General features: G+C 27.4%; 6 protein-coding genes across 7 annotated transcripts; 4 read left to right on the top strand and 2 right to left on the bottom strand.

Moving 5' to 3' along the window:
- The first annotated feature begins 10598 nt into the window (after positions 1–10598).
- Positions 10599–12604, top strand: OCT59_003804 (uncharacterized protein). Of its 2 annotated transcripts, none has more exons than XM_066147886.1 (4): positions 10599–11340; positions 11414–11742; positions 11815–11826; positions 11913–12604. In XM_066147886.1, exons 1-4 carry the CDS (start codon positions 10647–10649, stop codon positions 11946–11948), a joined length of 1071 nt encoding a protein of 356 aa, XP_065996541.1. In that variant the 5' UTR covers positions 10599–10646; the 3' UTR covers positions 11949–12604. The 2 variants fall into 2 exon arrangements, with proteins under 2 accessions (XP_065996541.1, XP_025184979.2); XM_025309087.2 differs by having other exon boundaries at positions 11815–11830.
- On the bottom strand, positions 12157–13477 carry OCT59_003803 (uncharacterized protein). The gene is made up of 5 exons (XM_066147885.1): positions 13127–13477; positions 12951–13050; positions 12682–12873; positions 12520–12611; positions 12157–12448 (listed from the first exon to the last, which is right to left on the bottom strand). The coding sequence occupies exons 1-4, from the start codon at positions 13426–13428 to the stop codon at positions 12603–12605; spliced, it is 603 nt and encodes a 200-aa protein (XP_065996540.1). The 5' UTR covers positions 13429–13477; the 3' UTR covers positions 12157–12448; positions 12520–12602.
- Positions 13478–13577: 100 nt separating this feature from the next.
- OCT59_003802 (Actin- protein 2/3 complex subunit 4) lies at positions 13578–14771 on the top strand. Its single transcript, XM_025314571.2, has 5 exons — positions 13578–13815; positions 13958–14076; positions 14147–14354; positions 14435–14605; positions 14689–14771. The coding sequence occupies exons 1-5, from the start codon at positions 13813–13815 to the stop codon at positions 14695–14697; spliced, it is 510 nt and encodes a 169-aa protein (XP_025184981.1). The 5' UTR covers positions 13578–13812; the 3' UTR covers positions 14698–14771.
- On the bottom strand, positions 14581–16076 carry OCT59_003801 (uncharacterized protein). Its single transcript, XM_066147884.1, has 4 exons — positions 15840–16076; positions 15266–15766; positions 15038–15197; positions 14581–14951 (listed from the first exon to the last, which is right to left on the bottom strand). Exons 1-4 carry the CDS (start codon positions 15959–15961, stop codon positions 14766–14768), a joined length of 969 nt encoding a protein of 322 aa, XP_065996539.1. The 5' UTR covers positions 15962–16076; the 3' UTR covers positions 14581–14765.
- A 128-nt stretch (positions 16077–16204) lies between these two features.
- Positions 16205–17130, top strand: OCT59_003800 (uncharacterized protein; the record flags this gene model as incomplete). Its single annotated transcript, XM_066147883.1, has 5 exons — positions 16205–16343; positions 16414–16454; positions 16521–16650; positions 16731–16880; positions 16964–17130. 5 exons carry the CDS (start codon positions 16205–16207, stop codon positions 17128–17130), a joined length of 627 nt encoding a protein of 208 aa, XP_065996538.1.
- Positions 17131–18112: 982 nt separating this feature from the next.
- Positions 18113–18379, top strand: OCT59_003799 (uncharacterized protein; the record flags this gene model as incomplete). Its single annotated transcript, XM_066147882.1, has 1 exon — positions 18113–18379. The coding sequence occupies one exon, from the start codon at positions 18113–18115 to the stop codon at positions 18377–18379; it is 267 nt and encodes an 88-aa protein (XP_065996537.1).
- Positions 18380–18398: the final 19 nt, after the last annotated feature.

Below are 18398 nucleotides of genomic sequence, written 5' to 3'. Positions count from 1 at the left end.
TAGGATTATGGCTTTTTGGATGGTTTATGAACAGGAATTTTGAAAGTAAATCTTCAAAATTTTTTGATTTTATTTTTTTAACGAAATGTGACTAATATTTCATTTTTCTTTCTTTTTTAAGTTCGCGAATTTCTGAATATTTTCTGAACGGAATTTTAAAGGTAAAACTTTAAAATCTTTATTTTTTTATTTTAAAAGAAATGATGCTAATGTTTTTTTCTCTTTTTTTTTGTAGGAGTTTCGCAATGTTTGTTGCGAATCTTCATTTTTTTAATTTTTTTTAAGAAACGTTTATTAATGTTTCTTTTCTTATTTTTGTAGGTCTATAGGTAGACAAAATGGTAAGTTTTACAACAAAATGTTGCAAAACTTTATTTTTTAATTTTTTTTTAAAAAACGTTTACTAATGTTTCTTTTCTTATTTTTGTAGATCTATGGGTTTTTTGGGTAGATAAAATGGTGAGTTTTGCAACAAAATGTTGTGAAACTTTATTTTATAATATTTTTTTACTAATGTTTCTTTTCTTATTTTTGTAGGTTTATAAGTAAAATAAAACCCCGGACATCACATATATAACTCACATTTGAGTTTTAGCAAATTCAATCAAAATTATGTTAAACTCATAATTTTAGAAAGAGCAAATTGATTGAAAATTAATTAATAGTCATAATTATGAGTTTTAGCAAATTGTATTGATTTTACAAAGTCATATTTTATATTTGAGCAATTTGGTACTTTTTTTTAAATTTAACTTATCCTTTGTTTTTAACTTTATAAATAATATTTTTAAAAATATTAGTTTCGGGGTCTGGTGTAACTCATGAAATCAAGATAACCACGTGATCGGATAAATAAAGGACTGAACGGAATATGGATAAACATTTAGCCGATGGAAGAATATTTAACTGAGATAATTAGAGAATATGATGTTATAATTATATAATATTTATTTATAAGTATTTATTTATAGTTATTTATAGTTATTTATATTTAGATTAGTTATATTTAGTTTAATTATTATTAGTTTGGTTATAAATAGTTTAACGTGACTCAAAGATTAGATGGAAATAGATGGAATTAGTAATCTATAAGTCATAATTATTCAAGTTGAGTCATAGATTAAAGATAATATTAGAAATGATTTTTCTTAAAAATATAAATAAGGGTGAAATTCTGTAGGAATTCTGCAGTCTCGAATTTGTATCTTGACTCAGGATGAAATTAATATTAATAAAGAGTTATCATAGTGGTTTCACTATGAACAACGATTAATAATTAATGATTCTAACATGAAAATATCAGTCCAGAATGAAATTAAAATTATTGTATGAAGTTTGTTTAATGTAAGGAGAACTCTCGCAGTCTGTAAATGAAATTGATGAGATTATAAAAGAGGTAAATGAAAGGAAGCGAGAAGTTAAAAGTATAATAGAAAATCTAAATCAAGCGTAATAAAGTGAAACATAAGAAATTGTGTTTACTTACGGGTGGCAGACGTGGGTGACGCCAGGTTATATTTTGGCCAAAATTAAGCATAATGCAGGCCAAAAACTGTCTGTTTAGTTTCGCAACATTTTATTTTTTAATAATTATTTATTTAATTTATTATTTTTATTAATTATTATTTTATCTATAATCTACATATTTTAATTATAAAAATTGGCAGTTTAATTTATATTAATCATTTATTTTTTTATTGATAATAAAAAAAAAAATTATTAACTCATATTTTGAGTTTTAGCAAATTAGTATAGATTTGAAATGTGATAATTTGATTTTTAGCAAATTAGGTCTATTTTAGCAGGAGCAAAAAGTACTTAAATTCATGCAGATCAGTTATGAGTTATATATGTGATGTCCAGGGTTCTAGTAAAATGGCAAATTTCGCAACATCTATTGTAAAACTTTAATTTTTTTTATTGTTAAAGAAATATATATGACCAACATTTCTTTCTTTTCTTCTTTTTGTAAATATTCAGTTGAACTTTAAGTATAATGGTGAGTTTCGCAACATCTATTGCGAAACTTTATTTTTGATTTTTTTCTAAGAAATATTTACCAACGTTTCCTTTTTTTTTTGTAGATTTGGTTAACTTCTGGGATTTAAAATATTGGAAAAATGGTAAGTTTCGTACATTTTGTTATAAAACTTCTTTTTTTATTTTTTTAAATTAGGTAATGCTACTGACATTTCCTTTTTCTTTCTTGTAGATTCCAGAAGTTTCAAGTTGGCTGAAAACTTGAATTGGTAAATTTTGTTTATACAAACTTACCTTTTTTGATTTTAAAAACGTTTATTATTAACATTTTTTTTTTGGTTATTTTTTATAGGAATTCTCCTTCAAATAATATGGCCAAAAAGAATTCGATGCATATAACAAAACATTTATTAATAATTCATTTTTATTTTGTATGTTTTTGGATGGCTCTTTACGTGAAATTTTATTAGATAAATTTTTTATTTTATTTTATTGATTTTATATAGAATTTACATTAGATAGTTACAGTAATAGTATACAATTTATAAAGTAATAATAATACTATACTTCTCAGTAGAATTAAAAAGTTAATGTCAAAATATTACGGCATAGCCAAAATAATTACGTCAGTACAAATGTTTACTAATAAAACATATAATTACGGTGAATTACAGCATTTTAATTACGTCTGTCATAATTCAAAAATTCAATTCCACTGATAAGTATAAATAATACATTAATTAAAAATCATTAATTTATGTGTTTTTCTATACTCAAAATATGTTGTATTACATATTGTTAAATGGCGTTATTTTACTGTATATGTTGCTCTATGCTTAAATTTGTGTTGTTTTACATATTTTTAAATGGCGTCAGTTTACAAAAGGTTTGTTGCTTAACACTTTTTGGCGTTGAGCAATACATGGCGTTGTTCAACATATTTTACGTCTGCCCAAAACTCCCTGATGTTGTATTGATTGGATTTTACCATTAAATGATTAATAGGTATAGCATAATACCCAACTAGTTACATCAACTCCAAAAGTACATTCAAGATAATTTTTTGCTTCAGAATAATTTGTGAGGAGATCATGCCATCAATTTTTAAATTCAGTTTCAGAAAAACTGTTTCAGCATTTATTCCACTCTTTCACAAAATTAAAATACTTGCTGTAAAGCTTTCCTTTTAAATTCTTCTCAATGTTCTTACATATATGCTAAAGTTGCCACCTAAAATTATTTTCTAATTTTAAAATAATTTCGGCTAGAATTTTATTTCTGAAACTAATTCTGAAATCCCAAAATATTTCTGAAACTCTTAAAATTGTCCGAAATTTCTGATTGGCCTATTATAAAATTACATGACTTTATAAATTTGCTAAAATTTTATCTGTCAGTATTCTAATTCCATAATTCTGACTCTATAGCAATCTTCATGATATGTGTACTAGCTAGGGATGGTATCAGTTTAAGTGAAACCGGTTTAGCCACAGTTTGAAACTGAACTGATATGAATAAGGTTGCTTGCCGAAACCTAGGGGTTTAGGCAAGATGGCGTTTTGCCGAAAAGCGAAATTCTGCCGAAACTATATTAAAGTTATATTAAAAAACTGGCGAAACTTTGGAGAAAGGCGAAACTGCCGAAACTTATTATAAATGCCGAAACTGCCGAAATTCTGCCGAAACTATAATAAATCTATAGTAAAATTTTGACGAAACTAATCGTAGGATTTTGAAGAGGTTTAGACAAGCAACCTTAGATATGAAGCGGTTTGAACATTTCAAATTGCGGTTTGATTCAACTTGTTCAAACTGCGGTTCAACTTGTGGTTCAAACTATGGTTTAAGATGAATTAGCTTTTGATCAGAGTTTCAGTATTAAACATAAAACATAGGACTGATCTACCAATCATTTCATTGAGATAATAAATTGATAATCTAATTTTTTTTAAAAAAAAAAATCCTTTTTGTACGAATTTTTTTATAGATTTTTTTTATTTTTTTTAAAAAAAAGTTATTTTCAGTTTTATTACTGAAACATTTATTTCTTATCACTTTAAAATAGTTGTTTTCAGTTTTATTGCCAAAACTTTTATTTCTTATTACTTTTAAAAAATCGTTCTTTCTATTATTTAATCTTTTTTATTATTTAAAAAAAAATCATTTTTTTTTATTTTTATAAGTACGAACTTCAAAGGTAGGAAGAGGAAACAGCCAACAGTGGTTTGCTTTTTATATATATAAGAATGTTTACTAGCGTTCTTTAACTTTTTTTATGTAGATTTTGGACTGGAACCTGAAATTGAAGACAGATAGGTAGGGAGAGAGAATAATGTTTGCTCTTTATATGTAAGAACGTTTATTAATGTTCTTTAACTTTCAATTTTGGAGATAATTAAGTGTTCTAAAGGGGTGAAGGTTTTTTTTATATAAGTTTTCATAAATTCCAAAATAAAACCTTTTAAGGAATAATTTCTTGTAGGAGTGAATCACAATATATATATTACATGATCACAGAATCCATAATATTGTGAAATCAATAAATTAATTACGTCATCTTCCTTGTAATTATTTAGTTCCTTAAAAAAAAATAATAATAATCAAATTCCTTTTTAGTTGAATTTAAGGACTAGTTTTTTTAAAAAAAAATGATAAAATGCGTTTTTTTAATAAAATAAAATAAAATAACGATTTGAAGGAACGTTTTGTTAAAAAAAATTAAAAAAAATTAATTTTTTTTTTAATAAATGGTATATGATATATAAGGTTGCTTGCCGAAACCTAGGGGTTTAGGCAAGATGGCGTTTCACCGAAAAGTGAAATTCTGCCGAAACTATATTAAAGTTATATTAAAAAACTGGCGAAACTTTGGAGAATGGCGAAACTGCCGAAACTTATTATAAATGCCGAAACTGCCGAAACTCTGCCGAAACTATAATAAATCTATAGTAAAATTTTGACGAAACTAATCGTAGGATTTTGAAGAGGTTTAGACAAGCAACCTTAATGATATATGATTGATATCAAAAATGATCAGAGCCTAACTGAATAAAGTAAAACTCTGAACTGTTTTTTTAATAAAAAAATGTTTTGGCATTTTTTATACAAAAAATTTCGGGTCAGTTCGGAGCTCTATAATAAATCTTTCTTTCCTATTTTTTATCCAACTTTCTGATGGATTCTTTGAATTTTTGTAAGTTTATAATTAGAGAATCTTTAATTTTTACTTTTTTAATTACAATATAACTATATAAGGTACGTTAATCAAGGAGTTAATAATAATTAAATTTCTACTTTCCGATTTTCGTTCTTCCTGACCCCTTTTTTTTGAAAATTGCAAAAATGTCTAGTGAATATACTTTTGATGATACAGCTATTAGTGATATTAGTGATCAATCAGTTATAGACATTACCGATGACAGAAATCAAAAATCTAATGGAGGGCCAATTAGAAATAATAAAACTTCATCATCTTCATCTGAGATAAATGAATTTTTTATCAGGACAAAGGACTCTCAAAAATGTCGAATATGTGCAACTGTATATAGTAGTTCTATTTCAACTGGAACTTTGAAGAAACATTTAGAAAAGAAGCATCCAACTGAATACCAACGTAAATTTACTCAAACAACCTTAAATTTTCAACATACACATCCATATAGTTGTAAAGAAAATTTTGAAAAAAGTAAAAATTTAATTGATTGGATAGTAACAAGTTTGCAGCCATTTTCTGTAATAGAGGAGGATTATTTCATTGAAATGATCAAAAAATTTGATCCACGTTATCGTGTACCAAATCATAAATATATTAAAAAGTATGTAATTAATAGATTTGAAAATTGGCGTAAAATATTAAAGTATGACATTGAAAAAATTAAAAGTGGAATATCTTTAACTACTGACATGTGGACGTCTGACAATAGTCATACTGCATTTTTTGGAGTAACCTGTCATTATATTGATGATAATTGGACACTTAGACATTTTTTACTTGATATTATACCATTTCACGAATCACACACTGGTAAAAATATGGCACAAACTTTAACAAATTTATTATCAGAATTGAATCTATCCTCTAAAGCATTTGCAATTACAACAGATAATGCCGCAGCAATGCTTGTGTGTAGAAGAGAAATGAAAAATGAATTGAAAAATACATTTAATAATATTAATTTTTCTCATTTTCGGTGTGGTGTACATATTCTCAATCTTGTTGTGCAACATGGGTTGCAGGTACATGATGCGTCTGTTGACAAAGTTAGAAAATTTATGATTAAGGTTCGCAATTCTAATAAACTTTTAGAAGATTTATGGCACATATTTGAGTCTCAATCTATTGAATTTCTATTGCCACAGCTTGATATTAACACACGCTAGAATTCAACATTTTTAATAATTAATAAAAATATTCAAATAAAAGTTCAAGCAAATATACTTATAGCACAACATTCAAATGAATTTACAAATATTCATTTTGATAATAATGATTGGAAAAATTTAAACATAAGTTGGATTAAATGTAATTATTAATAAATAAGTATTAATTATTTAAAAATTTTTTTTTTATTACTAGAAACTTGTATCTGTTTTGTCACCTTTCAGTTTTACTCTACTACTTTGACACTTTTTTCATCTATATATCCAACAATTGGAGATCTCTGCCTGACTTTTTAGACTTTAATTCAACATTTACAATATGAAATTTCGGTTAATCAGATACAATATTTATTAGCAGATTCTATACTTCAAAAATTAAATGAATATTGGGAGATCATTGATAATACAACAATCGTAACAACAATATTGTAAATGCTCCACTTTTACATTAGAAGAAAATACAAGAGCGATTGAAATTATTAAAAGAAAAATGAATAATTATGCTCAAAATAATAATGATAATGTTGTAAATGTAGCACAAGTGCACAACAATGTAGATTACCTCAATCACAAACGTTTAATAGACTTGATGCCTGTGCTCACTTAAAAAGCCTAATAGATAAATTTTGTCCAATAACACAATCCGTTTCAAGTAATCATGAATTAGAAAGATATTTATCTTTGCTCCAAGATGATAATTGTGATCCTTTAATATGGTGGAATTCTTATAAAAAAAATTTTCCAATTCTTTCAGCCATGGCTAAAGATCACCTTACTATTCAAGCAACTTCAGTATCCTGTGAACAAGCATTTTCTATTGCTGGTTTAACTATTTCTAAGGTGCGAAATCGTTTAAATCCAGAAACAGCTCGTGCCTTATTATGTTTAAAAAGTTGGATTACTGAAAAAATTGGTAAAGATAATAATGAGGATGATTAACCTGATAGCGATGATAATAGTGATGATAGTGAGAAAGAAAATGAAACAAATGAATAGGTTTAAATTTTAAGTGAAAAATTTTATTTTTGATGTTAACAAATTATGAAATAAATAAAATAAAATAATTGTGAATGCTATTACTAATTATTATATAATAATATAAATTATAAATGATATAATAATTTAATGATTAAATATGTAAACTGCAGTTTGAATCGTAACTTAAACTGCAGTTTGAACTGTGATTTGCACTAAATAATAAAATGTGGTCGGTTCAGTTTGCTGTCTAAATTGCTGGTTTATAAACCGAACTGAGCTGAACTGAACCAATACCATCCCTATGTGTAGCTTTGTTTTAAGTATATGTTCATTTTGTGTAATATTAGCGTATAAAGACACATAATTTCCTTATATAATATATATGTTATCCAAAGCGAACATAGGCTTAAATTGAAGCTACACGTCAGTGTCAGGAAGATCGCTACAAAGCTAGAATTATGGTATTAGAATACAGTTATAATTTTGGTAAAAATTTTAATTTTGGTAATGTAATATTATAACAACCAATCAGAATTTCAGAATAGTTTTGGCTTACCATTTTGGTTTTGGCAAATGGTAAAATTCCTTAATTTCAGGCAGCAGCTTTAGTTGTAGTAGTACACCTGTACTAGGATCCAGAAATATACTGTATATAAAAGAGTAAGGTTTGAGTTTACGTATTTTTAACTAAAAAAATCATGAAGAACTTTCCTTTTTTAGATAATTTTTGATAATACCAGTCAGAATTTTATTTTCTATTATAGTAACTGACTGATATTATCATAATTCCAGCACTGAAAAAATGCATACAGCTTATAGTAAAAAATTTTTTTCATTGCCTGACCCCTATATATATATTTCTGAATTTTCCTGTACTAGTAAAATTCTAGTACATACTATACTAGCAAAAAATTTCGTATAAGTACTAAGTATACTGTACTAATACAATTATTACTTTTTAGGATATAATTTAACCATTTTAGGTAAATATCATGTGATTAATATTGTTTATATTTATAAAATTAACCAATAAAATTTATTAGTAATATGTACTAAAATTGTATTTGTACTAAATTTTCAAGTACAAGTACTGTACTAGTACAATTCCCAACCCTGGCTGCAATCATACCAGTAGGATCCAGAAATATATATACAGGGGTAGGGTACACAGATGCGTCACCATTATAGTGGAATTAAATAGAGTAAAGTTTTGATTTGCATACAATTTTAGAATTTTTCATTTATAGTTAGGTCATCAAGATTGCGTATTTTTTATCAAAATTTTTATATGTAAAAAATTAGTTTACGTATTTTTGGCCTAAATTTGGCTAATCTTATATATATAATATATTTACTGTACATACTTATTTAATTAACTGCATTATATGATTTACGTTTACTACGCTATTTAACATTTTGCTAAATATTTCAGTATCTAGTGATTATAAAAAGACGATTTATAGCTCATTGGAATCGCCTTATCAAGACGAATCGAATGGTAGTATGTACATCTCTCTGTGATCAATATTGACGGAGTTATTACTTAAAAACCATTTAATATTTTTTAATTTCAGAAATTAATCTAGTGATTGGATTTCGATGTATTTTATACCATTAGATTCGTCTCATCAAGACGAATCGAATGGTAGTAAGATCGTCCTTTAAGGATCAATATTGGCAGAGTTGTTACATAAAAACCATTAATATTTTTTTAATTTCAGAAATTAATCTAGTGATTGGATTTCGATGTATTTTATATTATTAGAACCGTCTCATCAAGACGAATCGAATGGCAGTAAGATCATCTCTCCACAATTAATATTAGTGAAGTTACGATACAATAAAGTTTTAAGTATAATTTTGGCTAAAATTATGTTAATTTTTGGCCAGAATTATGATATACAAATATAAGAAATTTTTTATATAGTCACATCTCTTTATAATCACCAAATATGGATTGTCCCAAATGTGTGACTATAAAGAGAGTTGACTGTAGTCCTAACAAACATAGCAAACAATCCCCCTTTTTTGGTAATATTCTCATAGTAAATATATCAATCGATCATTTCTTATCACGTGATATTAGGTGTATTATCACATAATTAAATCAAAATATGTGTAAAGTATCATATAAAAAATTATTATCAGAGATTTTTTGATAATTCTGCCAGTTAATGGGTCAAATGGAATTTTTGTCAGATATTTTAAAATGCCATTATTGTTATTAACTTATTATCATTATTATCATTATTATTGTAAATACAAATACGTAATTTATAGTAAATAAAATACAGCAAAATTATTTTTTTTTTTAGAAAAATACTCGTCAAATAATAGGTCTGCTGCTCTAACTTGCTCTGTATCAAATTGTCTGGCATCTTGTGAAATTATATAACCCATACAATGGTTGTTTTTTTAGTTTTAATTATTGTAATTTTTTGATTTATATTTGAAAGGCATTTTTCCATGAAAAAATCAGAAATCTCAAAAACTTGATAAATTATGTATTATTAGTTTTTATGCAATACCAAAAGACTAAAAAAATATACAATAACTTAAAGAATAATGTAATACCTCCATTTTTTTAAAAAATAAATAAAGAAAAAAGTTTTATTATTAAGGATTAACTAAGAAGGCTGGTTTTAAATGTGGATGGCCTTCTTGAAAAATAAAGAATTTGAAACGTAAATAGTGGGAATGAGTTAGAGTTATGGAAGTATTATTTTAATTTGAAGTTTTATAAATTATAGTGATTGTCAAAAAAATCTCTAATAGTAATTTTTTATATAGTACTTTACCTATGTTTTAATTTAATTATTTGATTATTTGATGGTACACCTTAATGTGACATTGTGATTTTTTAATAAATGACATATTATAGAACTTTTTAAAAGACATGTACTATGTGTATTTTTGCTTGCTCTACAACTTTACTTAAAGACCAAAGTATTGTTTAGAATGATGTTTTTGACTTTTATATATGAGATATTATAAAGGATGCGCTATACCTTTGTATAAAATTTAATATTTATAGGATAAATTTATCCTGAAGTCTAGGATATCTAGGATAAGAACTGGTCTATTTTAAGGACACTCTTATTTATACTTATTATATAAAAATTAGCAGGATACACGTGATTTCAAATAAAATCGTTATGTATTTATGAATAATATTATATCTTTATTTTTGTCTCTGCGTGGACTAATTCTAGCCAATCAAATTGTGGTAGCCTGTTTACCTTTATAGATATGCAATATCAGCGAAATAAACAAAAAAAAATTTTTTCTCCTCGAGAACTAAAAAAAAAATGGATCAGCCTTCCCCTCAGTTGGTTACTCTTCTACAAGGCAAACTTGGACAGTTAATAGGAAAATCTTCAGGCTATATTGAAAACTTGCCGGAAGACGTAAAAGCTCGGATCAATAGCTTAAAGTACTATCAAGCTGAACATGCAAAGCTGGAAGCAAAATTTCAAGAAGAGATCTTGGCACTAGAAAAGAAATATTTAGAATTATACAGACCTTTATATGAAGTACGTTCCAAAATTGTTCGTGGGGAGCGTGAACCAACTGAAGAGGAAATTCAGGCTGGAGCAAAACTTGATGAGGAAGAACAAGCAAAAGAGGAGCATATGGTTAGCGAAGAAAATAAAGTACAGGAAATTAATGAGCAAGATAAAGGCATTCCAGAATTCTGGCTTACTGCAATGAAAAATTTAATTTCAATTGCAGAAATTATTACTGATCGTGATGAAGATGCATTAAAGCATTTGGTTGACATACGAATGTCATATCTTGAAAAACCGGGATTCCGACTCGATTTCGAATTTGAAGAGAATCCATATTTTACGAATACTCTCTTAACAAAAACATATTACTATCAAGAGGAACCAGGTTATGGAGGTGACTTCGTTTATGATCATGCTGAGGGTACACAAATCGATTGGAAAGATGGAAAAGATCTTACTGTTACAGTGGAAACGAAAAAACAAAAACACAAAGGTAATTTAATAAATGAATCTCTAATTCTTAATAATTTTAAATCAATTTAAATTTTTATCCTTAATATTTTTAGGTACTAACAAGACTCGTGTAGTAAAAACTACAGTACCAGCCGAGTCATTCTTTCAATTTTTCAGCCCGCCTACTGAGCCAGATGATGATGTTATTGACGACGATGATGATAATCTGGATGAACGACTTGAAATGGATTATCAAATTGGAGAAGACATAAAAGAAAAACTTATTCCTCGTGCTGTAGATTGGTACACTGGCAAAGCATTGAAATATGAAGATATTATTGATGAATATGATGACCCTTTCCTCGTTGGCGAAGATGATGATGACGATGATGATGATGACGATGATGATGACGACGATGACGACGATGACGATGAGGACGGGGTAAATAATAAATTTATTTAATTTAACATTTGATTCTTCAATTCTCTAATTTTTTCTTTTTCATTAATGTAGGCCAATGGAAAGGTAGGTAAATATCTTATCACTATACCATTCTGTTTATAAAAAATGTACAATTCGTTTATTTATATCTAATTATTATTTTTAATTAGAACAACCAGAATGCAAGCAACATTAAAATCAAGTAGACATTAATGAAACTTACCCATTATGATGCATTGATGATTATGGCAAGTAAATGATATAATTAATATACACATAGACTACAAATAATATAAATTCAATTGAATCTTGATAATACATTTAACAAACCGTATTAAATTTTAACATCTTGCTATAACACTCAATTTTAAAAAAAAAAATTCCACAAAAATTTAATATCATGTTTTTTTTCATTACTCTTTCTGTTATTCCTTTTTTTATTTATCATTGTTATGTTCCCGTCATTTTCACTCATGTTTTATACGCATTGATAATGTTATAAATATCAGATATTATTTTTATATCTATCAAGATCCTTGATTATTTTTAACATTGTTTCAATTTCTTTTGGAGTAGCGTAACCGTGTGCAAACCACCTTATTTTACAATCTGCGTCTATCACAAAAACATATCCTCTATAAGCATTATATATATTTAATGCTTCGCGTAAAAATCGATCGTTTTGGCAGAGAAGAATATAAGTTTTCTGTTAAAAAAAAAAATAGTGTTAAAATATTACTAATATTTACATATACATATAAGTATTATATTACATACATGAAGGGATTGAGGAGTTATTCTTCGAATGTTTGGAATGAATAATTTAATAATAAAAGACTTTAAAATATTCGTTTCAATGTTCAACTTATCTTTCATAAGATTAATTGTTATCATGTTAGTAAAATTTGACTTCTATCATACTCGTTATAAGATACGTACTTGCATTAATTGTATTTTTGGTCTATTAGAGAATTCTGCAAGAAAAGGTTCAATGAAACTTTTTACTTGAATCTCTCCAAATCGATTAAAGAATACTGTTAATAAAGTCGTATTGTCTCTTAATAAATTCGTGGTGTCAATATTCGTTTTTAATAAAGAACGAGCGTTAATATTAGGCATATATAATGCTTTCTATTTGTAAAAGAAAATGCGTCAATAAAAGTATCGATTTTTGAAAATATCGACCTAAATAACGTGAACAAACGTACATCTGCTTTGATAGCTTCCTCATTAGCTTCCCATAACTTTTCACCCCGGATTCTCAGTTCATTAAAGCCTTTCCAGTAAGATGTTTGATATTCTTTTATTCTAAAAAGTAAATTACATAAAAAGCAACTTAAAAAATCAAATAAAAACGATCGACTTTCAATTGCAGGATACATACAAATATTCTCTCGTCTTTACGTTTGATTCTATACTGAAAAAATACTTTAGTTTTTCTGACAAAGTTCTCGTATCCATTTTATGCGCAATGTTTGGTGGTTCATTTACCCCTAATAAATAAGGTTTTTTTGATTTAATAGAATTTGGGTTTGGGTTGCAATTCGTATTATTTCCTTTGGTTAGAGGATTATTTTCCTTTACATTATGAGTAATTTGTCGGTGTAAAGAAACATGGTTTGTAAAGTATCGCAGGCTAGGTCTCGAGAATATGGATATTGAATAAGATAAAAGACGCGTTAACATTATCTCTATATTCAGAATTTAAAAACAACTTAATTTTTGTTCACAATTTCGCAACTTAAGATCTATCAGCCACCCGATGATTAAATGACGTATTTAGGCCATCTATTAGAAAAAATTACTAACAATATTTGTGCCTGATTGACAACCTTGTCACCAATGATGTTACGTTGCAATATTTTTTTTTTACTCTTTAAAACTTCCTCTGTTTTTAACAAAAAATTAAAATTAGATAATTTATATAGTAGAAAGAAGTATTAAATTCACGCGCTTTTTTTACCGATTTGGTATCTACTGCATCCCTAATATTACCACCCGAAATTGATATCGTCTTATGAACCCGTCAACATAGTATCACCCTAAAACTTTTTTTTTTTATAGTACATTATGGTATGTTTTTTTTGATATTTAGAATCGCTTTTAATTCCAGAATGTTTATGTGAAGTTGTGACTCTTCCTGAGTCCACCTACTGTGAATGGTCAAATTTATATTTTTTATTCAAAAACTTTTTTTGTCATTTACGATATGTAGTCGAACACTTTACGTCCATATTTAGCAGCAGTCAGATCTACTTTGACAGCTGCACTTTGTTTAGAAAATTTTTCTTCCCAAGTTGTAGAAAGGCATAATAAGCCCGAAGTTGAAGCAAGGTATTTATAAAAATATATGTTATAAGAAATTTTTTTTGTTAATCTAATTCACTTTTTTTTTACTTCATAGATCATCATCGGAAGTAGTAATGAATCCTTTAATAATTAGTAGAAATGAAAATGAGAAAGTTATGATAGAGCCTTCTGTTAATTCAATTCGTATTAGTATCAGGATTAAGCAAGCCGATGAAATTGAAACAATTCTATGTAAGAAATTTACTAGATTTATGATGCTTAGAGCAGAAAATTTCATAATTCTAAGAAGAAAGCCAATTGATGTAAGAATAAAAATTAAAAGATTAACTTTATTTCTTCATGATTTCTTTTTTTTTTTAAAAAAAAACTTTTTTTTTTTTAGGGATATAGTATTAGCTTTTTAATTACCAATTCTCACACGGAACAAATGTACAAACACAAGTTGGTTGATTTTATTATTCAATTTATGGAAGAAGTTGATAAAGAGATTAGTGAAATGAAATTAAGTTTAAATGCTCGTGCTCGTATAGTTGCTGAATCATATTTATCTCAAGTAAGAGAAAAAATTCGAAATGTTTTATTCACTTTATCATTATTAATCTAATCTAAACTATCTTTTTTTTCTCATCATTGTAGTTTGACTAATGTAAAGTCACAAATTATATATTAATTTTAATACAAATTGATAAAAGTCTAATGATAAAAGATATTCCCTATTCATTAATGTTTTTATTCTTTTTTTCTCGTGATAATTTACTAGCAGTAAAACTAGTTATTATTTTATCGTTAAATTTTCTTGCCACCCAAAACACTGGTAATCTATAAGGAATGAATGACGAAAATCGCGTTCGTTCATTTTGTCTCGGCATTGGAAGTGCATTGTTAGCCATGATTATGTACTTTTGCCCAAAAAATTATATTTTATAAATTAAGAAAAATGTCGGAAAAATAATAAAAAAAAAAGCAAATCAAAAATAAAACTTACAAGTGGAAAAAAGAGTGCAAATACGCCTGCACTTAAAAATTGATCAACAAAAAATGTTATCACCGTAAAAGTGAACCCGAATCCAGCAAAGTAAGCCCACCTTTCTTCAAAATATTCGATTCGTTTTTCCAACTTCCACCCCTTATTTATCCATTTGTATCTATGTATAAATATTAAAGTCATTTAATAATATTTCGATTTTTTCTTCGAATATTAAATGTTACTTACTCAAAGCTATAATAAGCGTAGATCCAGCAAAAGGATATGAAAGAAATAATTGGTCCAATAAAAGGTATAATATGTATTATTGTAGCAAAAACCAAATAATTCATAAATAAAATCGCTCGATATATTTCATCAGCCATAAGCCGAAGCATTCGATTATATGTAAAATGTGAATTTACTGGTTGTCCGAATTGTAGTTGATAAGCACGATCCGCTATTTCTTGATACCATACAGCGTTTAACACGAAACTAAGTAGAAAAATCGGATATACCCAAAAAAGTTGATATGTTAATGCTATAATAGTATCTAATATATTTGTTAGAAATGGTGAATGTATAACATCGCCGCTGTTGTTTCTTTGGTTTAACGAGATAAAAAAAGTTTTTCCAAAAAAGAAGTGTAAAGTAGGTATTGTAATGTGGTTAAAAAAAAATATGCTGCCTAAAAAGATAAGTCCATTTAAAATAAAACAATTTCGTGTGCGATTTCGGATCGTTTCTGACCTTTATCAAATAATAAAAATATTGTTATTGAATACAAGGTAAAACGAAGCAGATCCGTAATAACTGTATATACCCGTATATAGTGATCAGACTTGAAGGCCAAGCAAAAGCATCTTTAAATCCACACCAAAAGTATTGAACGCACAATTTTGTAGTTTCTTTAATCCCAAGTTTTGATTGTATATAGTATGGCATCGCTTGAAAAGAGAATTTACTATTTTATTATACATATCCAACAGAAACTATTTCACTATATCATAAAGCCCTTTGAAAACGTTTTAAGTACAAGTCATCGGGATTTTCAATGTACAGTAATTTTTTAAGTACAACAATCCCGAATTTGTTATTCCGAATATATTTACTGCGCCCGCAGTTGAAAATCCGGTGAAGTTTTCTTTTCGGAAATTTCAAAATAATTTCCGTACATGCGCAATAATTATGTATAATGTTAAAATACTAAAGAGAATACCATTTGATAATTTTCGTATAATTCAAATACAAAGGTGTTTTGCTTCCGATACAAATGAAATTATAACAAACGAAAATAAAAAAAAGGCATTTAATATGAAAAAAGCTGGTAATTGAAAAGGTACGAAAACAAAGTAAAATAATAATTACTTATTACATTATCCTCTACCAATTTTTAGAAAGGAACCTAAACCTACCACCTCTGCTGCCAAAGAAAGATGTACGAAAAAACCATCTTACCCAAATAACTTCTTATAATTTTTTAATTAATTTTATTGATTTTTAGACGCATTCGATAGACACTGATACGATCCAGAAGATGATCACAGATAAAAAAAACAATATAACTGGAATCACTTATACTGATTATTTTAAATTGGCCGCACGGAAATGGCGTGAAAATGACGCGTATTTTAGTAAATTTTCTTTTCATTTTTCCAATCAAATTGTCCCGGATTATTTTTTTTTAAAAAAAATTTTTTAACGGTTACTAAAGCAAAGAAAACCAAAGAACCAATTAAAAATTTTCGATTACAAATTGTGGTGTCTAAAAAAAACGTTTCTAAACTGGCTGTGGTAAGGGCTCGTATTCGAAGAAGAATTCGCGAATCGGCGAGACTTGCTTTACCTGTCGTAGGGAGAGAAAGTTAAGTATTGTGATATATAATAATTAAAAGGAAATGATGTGTTAATTACCTATTTTTGTCTTATGGTTGAATCGGAAATTAGGACATGATTATTTATTTTTCGCTAATTTGAAATCGTATAATGCTCCCTGGTTGCGACTTTGTTCTGCAGTCGAATCCGCAATTGGAAATCCAAAGTTGTATAATATTGGAAAAAGTCAAGGTGGTGGTTACGCTGGTAAGTATGCTCCCAAGAAAGGACAATCATAATCTGAAAATAAAGTTAAAAATAAGGCTCATTAAGCATTAATAGTCTAAAAGATACATAAGGTCGAATAAAAAAAAAATCATATATCCCTATTTCCGATCTTATTTTTTGACCCGATTGTGTTTCCAAACTTTCATTCTTCCTAAAAAAAAAAATATTATTGTAAATAAACTTGAGGTATATAAATTTTGCAATATTTCTGAGCGAAGAAAAGACCTTGGAAGACAAATCTTTTTCATTTTTTGCTGAATTAATAATAGGTGATGAGAGTTTAAGTGAAAAAAATCATTTGACTCATGTTTGAATATTTCCTCTTTTACTACACGCGTAAAAGAAAATTAACGCAGTGCTTAAAATAGAAATTGAATTTTACCGGTCAGGAATCCGGATTAAAATTATCTTACCGGCCACGAATCCGAATAAAGTTATTTTACCGGATTTTAAATTTACCGGTTAAAACAAAAAAAAAACTTTCATTATTTTTTATCAATTCTTCTTTTACTCACTATTACAATTTGTAATGCGATAAATCTTTTTCTTCAAACCAACCACCATCCAAAAATGTAATGTTTCATTATCTCAAATAGTTTTTATCAAATTTTGCTTTGAAAATCCACTCTCACAATCAACTGATGAAAATGGAATAGAATATATATAATTCCTAACAATTTGATAATATTTGGAAATGTATATCTTTTTTTTCAAATCTAAGTGAAACTAGACAGTATGGGCAGATGTCAAGCACTAAATCTCCTCAGCACAAATAGCTTCTGGTGTTTGTATTCTGGAGATGAAACAATGCATTTTATGTAAAGAAAAGTTCATCTCACATCCGGATGAGCCAATCAAAGAATTTATCATGGCCACGGCACTTGTGGCTGTCTTTATCACCAAAAGGATATCTCTTGAATATGGTGAAAAATAGAGCCTATCTCACATGTCCAAATTGGGACTGTAAAGTCAGAGAGATCAAAACTATAAAACATGTCATGTACTTGGAGTGCCTATTTTGATGAAACACATCCCAAAGATTATCATTTTCTGGACTTTTATGAATATCGATTACAACAATCAGACTTCACCTTTTCTTTTCAGAAAGAATCTGACAAACTGAAAAAGGATTTTGGTAGTCTAATAACAAATAGTTCAGACAAAATGAAGGAGGGTGCTAGTCTACTAAACAAAAGTTTTAAGGCAAAGTTTTTTTTATCATTTTCTGCATGGCTAGCTGACAGAGGGAGGCTTCCATAGCGGTGGACAACTGCTTGCA

The sequence above is a fragment of the Rhizophagus irregularis genome, chromosome 12 (assembly GCF_026210795.1).
Source record: "Rhizophagus irregularis chromosome 12, complete sequence".
Taxonomy (NCBI): Eukaryota; Fungi; Glomeromycota; class Glomeromycetes; order Glomerales; family Glomeraceae; genus Rhizophagus; species Rhizophagus irregularis.
The sequence above is the reverse complement of the archived record's forward strand: the minus strand, read 5'-3'. Positions and strand labels throughout refer to the sequence as shown.

Bases quoted from the DNA above. Each gene is read 5' to 3' on its own strand.
- OCT59_003804 (XM_066147886.1), top strand. From the start codon at position 10,647: ATGGATCAGCCTTCCCCTCAGTTGGTTACTCTTCTACAAGGCAAACTT. The intron at 11,341-11,413 runs GTAATTTAATAA...TAATATTTTTAG, and splicing joins GAAAAAACAAAAACACAAAG to GTACTAACAAGACTCGTGTA.
- OCT59_003803 (XM_066147885.1), bottom strand. From the start codon at position 13,428: ATGTTAACGCGTCTTTTATCTTATTCAATATCCATATTCTCGAGACCT. The intron at 13,051-13,126 runs GTATGTATCCTG...TTTACTTTTTAG, and splicing joins GTAAAGACGAGAGAATATTT to AATAAAAGAATATCAAACAT. The intron at 12,874-12,950 runs GTACGTTTGTTC...TTTTACAAATAG, and splicing joins AGGAAGCTATCAAAGCAGAT to AAAGCATTATATATGCCTAA.
- OCT59_003802 (XM_025314571.2), top strand. The intron at 14,077-14,146 runs GTATTTATAAAA...TTTACTTCATAG, and splicing joins AAGCCCGAAGTTGAAGCAAG to ATCATCATCGGAAGTAGTAA. The intron at 14,355-14,434 runs GTAAGAATAAAA...TTTTTTTTTTAG, and splicing joins TAAGAAGAAAGCCAATTGAT to GGATATAGTATTAGCTTTTT.
- OCT59_003801 (XM_066147884.1), bottom strand. From the start codon at position 15,961: ATGCCATACTATATACAATCAAAACTTGGGATTAAAGAAACTACAAAA. The intron at 15,198-15,265 runs GTAAGTAACATT...ATTTATACATAG, and splicing joins TACGCTTATTATAGCTTTGA to ATACAAATGGATAAATAAGG. The intron at 14,952-15,037 runs GTAAGTTTTATT...TTTGGGCAAAAG, and splicing joins TTGCACTCTTTTTTCCACTT to TACATAATCATGGCTAACAA.